Source organism: Dipodomys merriami, unplaced genomic scaffold, assembly GCF_024711535.1.
Source record: "Dipodomys merriami isolate MVZ:Mamm:240054 unplaced genomic scaffold, mDipMer1.0.p SCAF_19, whole genome shotgun sequence".
Classification (NCBI taxonomy): domain Eukaryota; kingdom Metazoa; phylum Chordata; class Mammalia; order Rodentia; family Heteromyidae; genus Dipodomys; species Dipodomys merriami.
In genome coordinates, this window is record NW_027203270.1 from 16,194,983 (window position 1) to 16,207,758 (window position 12,776).

General features: G+C 42.9%; 1 protein-coding gene across 3 annotated transcripts in view; it reads right to left on the bottom strand.

Annotated features, from left to right (window-relative positions):
- Nucleotides 1-12,776, bottom strand: part of Smg6 (SMG6 nonsense mediated mRNA decay factor) — a 249,198-nt gene that overhangs the window by 117,231 nt on the left and 119,191 nt on the right. For all 3 annotated transcript variants that reach the window (XM_070027479.1, XM_070027480.1, XM_070027481.1), the window contains exons 11-12: nucleotides 8,220-8,336; nucleotides 5,899-6,067 (exon numbers count right to left, since the gene is read on the bottom strand). In XM_070027479.1, the coding sequence (XP_069883580.1) occupies nucleotides 5,899-6,067; nucleotides 8,220-8,336 (286 nt within the window). The remainder of the gene's footprint in view (nucleotides 1-5,898; nucleotides 6,068-8,219; nucleotides 8,337-12,776) is intronic.

Sequence of the window (12,776 nt, forward strand, 5' to 3'; positions counted from 1 at the left end):
CTTCTGCAAGGTCAACACATGTAGGCTCCCTGTGGAAATGAGCTTATGGCTTACTCCCTATACATCCCTCCTTCTCCCTATGTGACGGTACCACCGAGGGCTCCTATGAGCCTTTTCCAGTATGTTACGCAGACTATACAAGACAAGCAATGGAAAAGAAGCAAGGAATTTCTAGAGGTTTTTTTTTTTTTAAACAGTACTCCAATCCAACTGTGTGATAAATGCATCTGAGCTACAATTAGGAAGATATATAGCATCAGAATGCGAAGGTCTGGGCAGCCTGGTGAAACGCGGGCTCTCCAGAGCCCCAGCTATGTTTCCCATTATGTAACCCTGGTCATGGGCAGACAGCCAGACTCCAAATGAAAAAGAGACTCTGGCTTGGCACTGGTTCTATTTTCCTATCCTCATTCGGGGTCAGCGCAGTGTCATACAGCTGCAGAGAAAGCTCTGGGGATTAAACCTGGGAAAGCCTCCAAGACCAGGACCTGGGTTCAAGTACCAGCTGAAAGCAATAAACCAACTGCCACAGCTGGGCTAGGTTTGGATGTTCTCAAAGTCCCCTGACTCTTTCACTTACTGAGAACTAGAGATCAAGATGAGGGAAGATTTGGCTTCAGCAGAGACTGAAATAAGGTAGGCTGTCTCACTGCCCTGGCCCTGCCCAAGGTCTTTGGATGCCAAGAGTCCCAGGGAAGCCTGCTGCTTTGCTCAGCTGACATTTGTACCTTTCCTCATGCTCACTTGGTGAAGTAGTGAGCAGCTGCCTCTCCTGAATCACAGGAAACATAGTGTGCAAAAAGCACAGAAACTAAGCTAGCTAATAGGTCAAGTAGATGGCCTCTCTACACACTGCAGTGTACTCTATAAAGACCAAAGAAACTCTACACCCTGCCTTTTACAGTGGACAAGGCCTTTTCCAAATACTACTATACTGCTCTATCCCAGAAATCATCTGGAATATTGATGCCCTTATATTACAACTCATAAGAGATAAAAAAAAAAAGTAAAGTCAATTTACATGCCAGCTATACCACACAGACCTAAAATGCCACTCTAAGGGAAGAAACAAGGGAGCCTGAAATCCTTCCCTTATCACAGTGCCATTGGTATTTGGTCACTAATCATCTTAAGGGTTCCATATGTGTCTGCTATTGCCTAGGAAAAATAGATCTGACTAGAGAGAAGAAGAACATAGGCAAAGAGGAGAGAACTAAGAAGACTAATACTGGACTTTGGAATTCCCCGAGGAGAGTGGTGGATGCTGTGCAATAATTCTGTAACCATACAAGGAGAGAGAGAAACAAATGAAGGATGGGGAAGGAATGAAAGGGGAGCAAGATGAAGTAAGGGTCCAACATGCCAGAGGGACCATTTGGGAGTAGTTTCTGGAGGAAAAGCAAGCGGAAATATATACTATCTGGTCACCTTATCTTAGGATCAGAGGAATTTTTGTCTTTGCAGAGAACAAATGCAGGCAAGGACCAAGGAAAGCATGCCAAGGAGAGGGAGTAAATAGAAGTCATTTCTTTCCTACTCTCTTGAGAACATCCCTAAACCCTCCAAAAAGAAGATCAGCAACAAGGACCTTCCCAGTGTCTAGGAGTTACAATTCTCATATCTATAGAATCATTTAGGGTGTGTCACTCTCTATGGTTTAAAAAGCTCCACAGTAGATCAGTGGGTACAAGATACAAGCTTGAAACCCACAGAACCATCACACTTTGCCCATTTCTCAATCATGGTTTTGACTTGGAGTATATAGGGCACTAGTTATATAAGAAAATAGAGGCTGGGCACCAGTGGCTCATGCCTGTAATCCTAGCTACTCAGGAGACTGAATCTGAGGATCATGGTTCAAATCCAGCTAGGGCAGGAAAGACCTTGCAAGAGACTCTTATCTCCAATTAACCACAAGAAAACTGGAACTGGTGCTGTGGCTCAAAGTAAAAATAGCACTAGCCTGGAGAAGAAAAAGCTCAATGACAAGTGCCCAGGCCCTGAGTTCAAGCCACACAAAAGACCCCCCCCCCCAAAAAAAAAGAAAGGAAGGAAGGAGGAAGCGAGGGAGATAGGGAGGGAGAAAGAGAGAAAGAAAGACAGAAAAAGAAAGAAAGAGAGAGAGAGAGAGGAAGAAAGAAAGAAGAAGGAAGGAAGGAAGAAAGAAAAGGAAGAAAGAAAGGAAGGAAGGAAGGAAGGAAGGAAGGAAGGAAGGGAGAGAGAAAAGAAAATTCTTATGCTTTCTAGTTCTCAGATCTGAAGATTACAAGATGAGGAAAAACTAGTCTCAGTGCTAGTCAGATGAGATTTACTCTGCTGCACAGAGGTACCAGTCTTTAAGCAACCATTTATGGATGAGGGGGTATTGGCTTAAATATGCTTAAATTAGCATTCTAGAGATAGCCTGACTGAAGACAGTGCAGAAGAGGACCTAATTCCTGATCATACTGACTTTTCTTGCTCAGACTAGATTCACAACAGAGTAAGTGGATCAATAGCCACAGAACTTACAATCACATTCAACATATTGTTGGGTCAGATTTGTTCTCTCTGTAAAGTGAACTCTGAAGAGTTGAAGCAAGTATGTTTCACATGTCCCAACTCTCTCTAGCCCCCCTGGGGAAAGCTGCAGCTTGGACCACGTGCCCAGCTCCAGGTTGAGCCTTTGTTCAAAAATGGGCAGCAGCTCACAGAGCCAGCAACAGGCTATTTGCTGCAGCATCCAAAGAGAAAACAAGATTCAATACCTTAAGCAAATGAGGCCCAGAACTTACGATGTGAGCTTTCCATGTCTGCAGCCAAACGAAGGCCAAAGGGAGTGGGGGAGAAAGGGGATGAAAGAATGAATGCTGCAGAAGACAGCGAGCAGACCTGATTGCTCAGGATATGGATGGATCATATCTAAGAGAACTGTGGTTATGAGGTAAGCTGACCCAGGAAGGCCCAAGCTCTAGGGAAAGTTGGTCTCTTTCTCTATCCTTAAGAGGAAGAGGTACTATTCAGTAGCCCATGCACATGCTCAGAAGCACTGGCTTAGGTATTTGAAAAGCTGAGATTTTCCCTGGCTTTTTTCTTTCCAAAATTATTAGTTTCCGGGCTGGGAAGGTGGCTCAGTGGTAGAGCGCTTGCCTTGCATGCCTGAGGCCCTGGGTTCGATTCCTCAGCACCACATAAGCAGAAAAAAAAAAGCTGGAAGTGGCGCTGTGGCTCAAGTGGTAGAGTGCTAGCCTTGAGCTGAAGAGCTGAGGGACAGCACCCAGGCCCAGAGTTCAGGTCCCACAACCGGACCCAAAATAAATAAATAAATAAATAAATTATTAGTTTCCTAGTACACATTACAGAGTAATAGCCTAAAAGTTTGACACTGTACTTGGTATCTCTTTGGGGATCACCTGCTATGAAAGAAAGGCCCATAACTAGCAGATTCATTATTTTATTTATGTGACCCCAGCTGCCCAACTGAGGGCTTGCCTTGGGGCTCATGAAGCCTCAGGCTGGAGCACAATTTGGAAACCTAGGAGAGCCCATAGGAAAGATGCGAAGTGATGCTGTGAGCATCATTTACATGGTTGCAGAGCTAGAGTGGGGAAGGATTAGAGAAGTGAGATGAATAGTTTAGAGGTAGCTTTTGGGGTGAGGAATAAGAAAAAACTTTGGGAGGAATAGAGGAAGTTTGACTATACTACACAGCATACACAGAAAACACAATAACTGCTACCCAGAAGTCTTTGCTGCAGCCTTCCCTCTATGGGTTACCCGAGTCTAGAGATACATACGCATGGAGACTATCCCACAGAAACTTCCTCTCTCTCCTCTCCAGCAGCAGCCAAGGTCTCCATATTCTAGTCTCTAGTATTTTCTCCCTCCTACAGAAGAGCCCTACACATGAATGAATAGAACCTGAAGCTGTCTTGCCTCCAGAAAGACTATAATGCAGAGAATGGGTTTGGGGAAGGAGGAGGAGAAAGAAAGAAGTGGTGACTGACAGAGAGAAAGGCAGTAATACTGAGAGGCAAAGATGAAAAGGAACTGGGGAATGAGTGACAGAGACAGGGACAGGAAGGAAAAGAGGGAGGGGGTGGAGAGAGAGAGTGCAGAAGGAAAAAGGTAGACATCAGTAGAACTAAGTTATGGAGCCTACACATACATACAGCAGACACTACTATACAAACAAGAAAACACAGAGGGAAACTACAGATATCACAAGTGGGTGAGCTTCCTCTGTAATGGGTTGGATTCAGTTTTAGGCATTGTGGGCTGCACAGTCTCTGTGGCAACCATTCAAACCCAGCACTGTAGTGTGAAAGCAGCCACAGACCAAGTGTAAACAAATAAGCATGTCTGTATTCCCATAAAACAAATCTGACTTTCATATAATTTTCACGAGTCATGAAATAGTATTCTTTTGATTTTTTTCCAACCCTTTAAAAATGTATACCATTCTTAGCTTGTGGTTCATAGTATGCTGACTCCTGATATAATTACATACATACCCAGCAAAGAGACAATAGAAGCAGGCAGAGACAAGTTGGGATAGGCAGGCAATTACAGTCAAAGCCACATACACAGAATCCTTCTTCAACAGAGATCCAGACTAGCACAAAGAGGCAATCAGACTGACACATACAGACATGGTTTTGGAAAAACATGGACACAAACACAGACTTTTGGGAACATATACAAAAGCACAATCTCAAAGGAGAGTCACATAGAGACATGGATAGGACTACAGCAAAGACTGATATAGATCCAGGCATTCAAATAGAACCCTGATGACATATGAATTCTATAGAGACAAACACAGACCCAAGAACACAGAGTATACAAGCACAAACTGTCATAGGCCCTCATCAGGACATATCACACAAACATATATAAATACAACATACATGGCTACAGATAGATACACATGGACATATATACACAGTGCAGTCATGAGCAGGCATCCTGAAAGACTCCTAGAGAAACAACCATATGGAGACAGAAACACCAATTCTTTACACATGGCAAAGATAGACACTAAGATACACAGACTTTTGGACACACATAGACATAAGGTTCCAGTCAGGGTCAGACAAAATCCAGACATGAACAAAGAAACAGCCATACCTGATTGCACAATACTGTGAATGTAATTTATGCCACTGAACTGTAAACATAAAAATGATTAAGATGGCAAATTTTGTTGGATGTTTTACCACCATTTGAAAAAGGAAAAAATACCCATACAGACATACAAACAGATCTACACAAACTATCCAGACAGGTAGACCCACATACTTTCAACTCAACATACCATACTGTACCCCAACAGATGTCTTCAGAGATACCATACTGAAACATGGAAAAAGAGATGGAGACTAGGTGAGAAAATAGGGGATGCATGAAGAAAGAGAGAATGAAGAAAGATATGCACATACTCATGCTCTCCAACACTAAAAGCCATGAAAGGAGATAAGGAAACTGAATGCAGAAGACAGTACCAGTAGAAGTTACAGAAAAATGAAAAAGGAGAAAAAGAGAAGAAACAAAGTCTCTCCCACATGCATCAACACATATCCAAAACTCTAGAGGCAGTTGAAGGAACAGTGAGTATGAACAATATAAAGTGAGGATGAGAGTGCAAGAACAAGGACAAAGAACAAAATAACAAAACAGAACAAACTATGGAGCAACAGAAAGGAGGAGCCACGGGACCAGGACTGGAGAACAGACCAAAATAATTTACAACATCAGAAGGTGTTCATGGAAGGACAAAATCAAAATTCAAATAAGAAGGGAACATGGAAATGTGTGGGCTGTGGGTAGGAGAAAGCAAGGATAAGACAAGGAGGGGAGCTAGGGGAACATGGGTGAGTCAAGGCTGGCCATACAAAAGGAATGGGCAGGAAAACTCACTGTGAGGGTAGATCCAGAGAAGTGGGGGGAGGATTCCAGGTGTCTGGGTAGCCGAGCATCCAGTCTGACCAGACTTTCACACTGGGAAGCAGTTCTTTCAGGTCTGGGACGAAGGAAGACACCTTGATGTCATCTTGGTCATCCTGGCCCTCAGGAGAGGACAGCTGAGCTGCAGAGGCAAAGGGTGAGAACTGGGCCTATGTCTGCTGTGGTCCCCGAGTGATGCCTGTGATGCTGGGACGGCAGCAAGCTCTTAGGGAAGGGAGACCAAGTCCACAGGAAAGCTGGGCCCAGAAGCGAGGACAAATGCCAGCACCTAAGAGGATTCTGAAAAGTAGGACAAAGAGAGAACCAGTGCACTGGGTTTGCCCTGGAGATGACTCTTTCTGCTTCACCTGAACACTGATTGAAATCTCTGCTCTGGCCTTTAGCCCATTCTTTTAGTGCTCCTTCAACACAGTGCCAACATGGCACCAGAATTCCTGCCAAAACTGCTTAACCTGAATCATAAGAAAACAGCACATAAACCCAAATTGTAGGACTTTTTTTTTTTTTTTTTTTTACAAAATAAATGGCTTGAACACTTCAAAAATGTCAAAGTCTATGAAAGACAAAGAGTAAGAAAACAGTCCACATTAAAAGGCACTAAAGAGATATGACATCTAGGGCTGGGGACAAGTGAGGATAGTAGTGTAGTGTTTGCCTACATGTACAAAGCCTTAAGTTTGATCCCAGCATCTTAAAAATAAAAATGGATAAAAAGGATTGGGGATTTAGTTCAGTGGTGCAGTTCTTGCCTTATGTGAGCAAAGCCTGAAGTTCAATCCCCATCTCATAGGGGAAATAAAAAGGAAAAAAAAAAAGCATGTCAACCATATAAACACACTGTTTGATTAGATTCTACAGCAGAAAAAAATCGTTTTCTTTATAAGGATCATAAGTAGACCTGAGTGTGTATAGCATACATTTTGGAGATAGAGGCAGGAGGATCATGAGTTTGAGGTGAGACTGGAAATGAGATCCTATCTCAAAAACAAAGAAAACGAACTTTATTATGGACCATTGGTACAAACTGAATAAGAACTATAGATTCAATAATAGCACTATATTAAAGTTGATTTTCTGATTTTGATAACTGTAGAGGGAATGTCTATGTTTTAGAAAATAGGGAGTTAAGTATTTAGGGGTAAAGGGCTACTATACCTACATTTTTAGGTCAAATAGTCCAGGACAACAATAATGAGCTTAAAGGCACACACACATATAAACACACACACATGTGTAAGAATATATGGCAAAATGCTAACTAGCAAGGTGTCTGAAGAAGGGTATGTAAAAATATTATGTACCATTCTTAAAACTGTTCTGTTAATCTGTTATTATTTCTTGTTATTGTTTGTGTTCTAGTCCTGCAGCTTGAACTCAGAGTCTAGTCATTGTCCTTAGCTTTTTTGCTCATGGTTAGTGCTCTACCAAAGCTGCACTTCTCACTTTTTTTTTTGGTGGCTAATTAGAGATAAGAGCCTCACAGACTTTCCTGCCTAGGGTTGGCTCTTCAATCCTCAGATCTCAGCCCCCTGAGTAGCTAGGATTACAGGTATGATCCATAGACACTTAGCTTTTATATTATTTCTTAATAGTAAGTTGTGGCTTCCTCATGCTCCTGAAAAAATGACAGCTCCAAAGGCTAAAGGCAAAGCTGGTTTGGCAGTAAATAGTGGAACCTCACTAATTACCAGTACTAATACAGGAGGTGAGACCAAAGTGTGACTGTCAGCCTTACCTTACATAGCTACAGTAATCAAGCCTAGAATTCTAAGGGCACTTTAAAAGATAATAACCTTAATCTCAGGGCTAAAATGCCTGCTGGATCCAGTGAGCCTCCCAAGATGTCTGTCTTATGGTGGTTATAGCACCTACCAGGAACCAAAGAGGGACACAGAGATCAACAGGATAAAAAGTAAAACGTTAATTGTAAGCAAAAAGGGAAGCATACTGGATCCCTAGTACTTGGGGAATGGGGGGAAGGAAACTCACTTTCCTGGTCTTTTTAAAAACCACACAGTAACTCTTAGGTACAGTGTAAATCATAACAGAGGGCGGGTGTCGAGGGGGGCGGGGAACAGATCCACAAGAAAGAGGACCTATGAGCTCATCAGATTGCAAAGAAATGGAACTAGTTAAATGGCAAAAGGCAAGGTGGGAGGAGGAAGACTGCAGAGTACAAGAAAGACACTGAGAAAGCAGCTTGACACTTTAAGGCTCACTTTGATAGGGCAGAGCAGCTGGAAAATCAACTAGTCAGGGGCCATCCTGCTTACCTTTAGCAGATTCCTTAAGTAAGCAGGTGCAGCGCCGTACCAGTAGAGAAAACATGGCCAGGCCCAGGGCTGCAGCTTGCTCCTGGATCACAGAACGACACTCCTCTGAGAAGCAGTCTAAGGAGAAGCAAAAGAAACTTCATTACACCAGGGAGCCCATGATTACTTTCACATCTTATGATGTGTACCTCCTTGGCCACATTATTGAGCTTCCTTTTTTTCATCTAAGACTATGGATAGAAATAATTCTCTCTCTTGAAGGAGGGCTATAAGGCTAAGTAAAATAATATAGGTAAAATACTCACCAGTATGCCTCGTGTATGGATAAATGTTCAATAACTCTAAGGATCACTTGTGAGAAATTCTGTTCTATATTACTTTCCCAGGACCCATTGCTCAGAGTAGGCAAGGTGAACTAGAGCTGCAGAGTCTCTGGGTTTAGCTATTAATAAAACTACAGTAACAAAATTAATCTTTTTTTGCTGGTGGTGGTGGTGGTCAGGGGGTTTGAACTCAGGGCCTGGGTACTGTCTCTGAGCTCTTTTACTCAAGGATAGCATTCTACCACTATGAGCCACAGTGCCACTTCTAGTTTTCTAGTAGTTAATTGATGATAAGCATCACATGGACTTTCCTAGTTTTGAACTGTGATCTTCAGATCTCAGCCTCCTGAGTAGCTTGGATTACAGGTGTGAGCCACCAAGACCCAGTCAATTAATCTATTTTTGCTAAATAGATAATTATATAGTGCTTGGCACATAATATACACTTTAATTGATGTTAGTGTTCATTTTTCCTAATGGCAAAAATAATAAACCTGGCTCATCCAATACCAGCACCCTCCATCCCTACTTTTTCAGCCTGGCTAACTTTCTTTTGGCTTCAGGACACTGAAAAGAGACAGTCTGGTCAGTGGGTAGAGTTGGTCTTTGAAGGGAACAATGTAACACACACATTCCTGCTTGCTCTGATTCAGTGTCAATGGCTTCCCCAACAGCCATTTCATCCAGACTTGAAGGGAACTGGTTAACAAACAAGGCAGCAGTCCAACTGGTAGCCTCAGGGGAGGAGATACCCAGCACTCATAAGAGATGAATCCAGGGGTCAACCTCATTAGTTTTGGCAGCAGCTAATTTGTTAGTTTCCTCTGTAACACTGGAGAACTCAGAATCTCCAAGTGTTAAAAGGATAATTAGCCACAGGTTTGATCTTGGTCCTTACATGCATTTCAACCTCTGTCAGCTTGCTGGTCTTCTCAATGAGCCTAACTGAAGTTGTTACTTCAGGAGATACTATACAACCACAGCTATTCCTTACAGTAAAGCACTGGAAGTGAGGAGCAGGCTAGTCCAACATGTGAATAACATTAATGGAGCGATTTTTCTATTGTGGCCAGCCTTCAAGCTGCCCACTGGTTCCAAATGTCACCTTCTAACTTCCCAATTCAACTGTGGCAGGTAGTGGGAAAGTGATAAGAATCCATGAGATCAGAACGTATCATCACACCCAGTCCCCTGGTAAGGCACTAACTTCTGTTAAAGAGACAGAAAACAAGCAACCAAGAACTAGATGGATATCAGCAGGAAAGGAAAATTTCTAATGTCTTCCTTCCCCGCACAGCTACAGGTAGCAGCACCATCTATGGAACACTGTCTGTTCAACCCCAGCTAATCTATCAGCCTAACTCTTAATTTGCAATCAGGTTGAATAGAGAATAAATCCAGAACACAGAAAACTGAGATAGGACAAGTAGAGGCCAAATCCTGCCGCCTCTCTAACTGTATCAGCACCTCCTCATTGTCTGTGCATTTTAGGTAGATGTCTAAAATGAGATTACACAGAGAAAGCTATCAGAGACAGAAGGGGATATCTTTGCTCCAAGAGACTAGATACAGCAAGGCACTCTCAAAAGCCTGGGTAAGAGTAAGATGGGGCAGTGAGAACTTACTTTGACCAAACATTCCTATTTTTATGATGAACAGTACTCAAACTAAACTGTCTTTCAGAGTTCAAGCTGGGAGAATAAGGAACATGGATTGCTTAAGTGTATCCATGGCCTCTGGGGAATCTGGTGTAGTTCCTACAATAAGGTGTGGGACCAAGTAGGGTAGCAAAAATAGGAACCTCTTTGGTATAGGTCTGAGAGGGATCAACTAATAACTCTCAAAGAAGTAGCTAGGAGACGGCTTCATAGCTATTCTGCATATTTATGTCACCTCAGTTGCTTCATTTTAACATCCTCTTAGGGTAGGGTCCAAGGGCACTGTCTGCTCAAGTGTCTGGCCCAACTAATAGAGAGATACAAACCAGGAAGCTCTAATTAAGCAGGCAGACATTTCACAAGCTATCCCAGAATGTCTGGGTCTTGGTCAGCCTTGGACTGATGATGCTATCTGTAGCACTTTCTGAATCGCTTGTTCTTCTCCCTGGATCAATAGTACAATAAGCACACGGAGCATCTATACTGTGCTTGGTACTGTGGTACAGCCACAAATAAATCATGGTTTCCATAACCAAAGGACTATGTAGTTAGCTGAAGGGAATTTTTTTTTACTCAAGGAACTATGGCAACTTGGATTTAAATGTATTTCAAATGAAAAATGTATTAAATGCATGGTATTTTCAGAGGATGCTCTTGGCCTTTCATAGGCTTCTGTGGGATAGAAGTTATAGATACACACTCAGGAATATTCTTGAGATTATTTTCTCTCATATAAGGTGGGAAAAAGTCATCTAGATTACCAGAGTCCACCCACTTTGGGGCCAGACTTAGGAAACTGGACCTAGTCTGAAAAAAAATGTCCGTATGTATCCCTGGAGTTGGGCTGGGTCAGGCAAATAAGTGATGTAGGGTGGGGAGGAAAAGGCATTGTTTATCTTGGTATTTGCCTGGGTTCCTCTGGCTTTGTGTCAGGTAGCAGGAGCCTGACATGAGCTGAGGAACTCATTAACATTGTGAAATAGCCTTTCCCCTTCTTTCCAAAAGCAGCCTTGCTCAAGGGTTTAGGGGGATGGTTTTGGCTAAGAATGTCAGATGGAATTATTTCTTACCAATAAAGTCACCTGAGGTCTGAACTTGGTTTTGCCTCTTTTCACATGTGGGCAAATGACCACACCTCCCAGTATTCCCCAGGCTAAATACCTGCTCAGGCAGAAGTATCCTTCTTGCCCCTGTGTAACAGGGAGAGTTTCTCATTTTTCTGAGAACATATTCATGGAAAACATAAACCAACTGTCGTCAAAGTTGTATGAAATCAGGAAATGGAGCGGCCGGGAGAAGGCTGCCATGTGGCCGGATGTTATGTATTTCTAATTAGTGCTATACATCTTTCAACAGCAAGTGTCCTTCTGCTGGGAAACACAACACACTGCCCTTGTTATTGTAACTGTCAGAGAAGTGCTTAAACAGATAATCTCCAGGAAAAGTGATAAACATGTCCCTTCTCCCACCAGTGTGTGTGCAATGGTGCTGCCAAAGCAAAGCTGTGCCTGATGGCTCCAGGATGGCAAAGCATCCTCCTGCAGGAAATGAGAGTGAGGCAGGAGGGGTAGGGAGGGATTGGAGGGGGAGAGGGGATAAGTGGAGGCAGGCTCACCTGCCTTGGTCTCTAATCCCAGCCAAGAAATAGTGATTCAAACCCTTGCTCCTGATCAACTCTGGGACATAGTATCAAGTTTTTATAAGGGAGTGATTTGTAGAAAAACCGTATCAGTGGGCTGGGGTTTGGCTAGTCACAGAAAAACCTGGCAGCAATGAAATTAGTAGAGCTCTCTTGGTGCACACAGCCAGCTTCCTGGCAAAAGGATGAGAAGAATAATGAAGGGCAGACATAGGATAAGTAACACATAATCTGCAACCCTGATGGCAGGGGGAAAGATTCAGAGGGCCCTAGGTTCCATTAGCCATTCTACCACAGAAAACCAACTATCTGCTTTGCTATTTCACTAATAGTTAAAGAAAAATTCAGGGAAGATGACCACTGTGTCTCCTTTCAAAGAGAAAATAAATGGTCAGTCACCTCCAACTAACACCAAATCACCTGGGGGTGATTTGTTGGCTCTCTATCTTTCAGCTATCAGGCTACTTTCTCACGAGTCAGTCACCAGACAGACATAGGACTGGCACAGTTCCTAAGCAGCCCATCCAAGAATTCTTGTCTATAGGAAGTGGGCAGTGAGAACTAGAGCCAGAGTTCTCTGTTGCTGTTGACAACAACAAAATTTCAGAGCAAAAGCAGAGCTGTTCATGCCTTCTGGGCACCATTTTATTCCCTAAGGAATAAAATGACTAAGTCATAAAAATCAAGCACTGATACACCCAAGCAAAGTACCCCGGCACTATGATGAAACAATTAGGCATAAGGTAAGCCATGATATATCCCTGATGAGAGACTGGGAAAGTAGTCTCTCCTTCTTAGGAGCTTTCACTGTTGTATCTGCTGGTCCCTTTGGATCTTCCAGGACTGTAATACTTTAGCTTACTCTACCATTCTTCTGGAAGTAGGGAGGTATAAGAGCAGAACGAACCTCCTAAAAAAATGATTTTTCTCATTAATT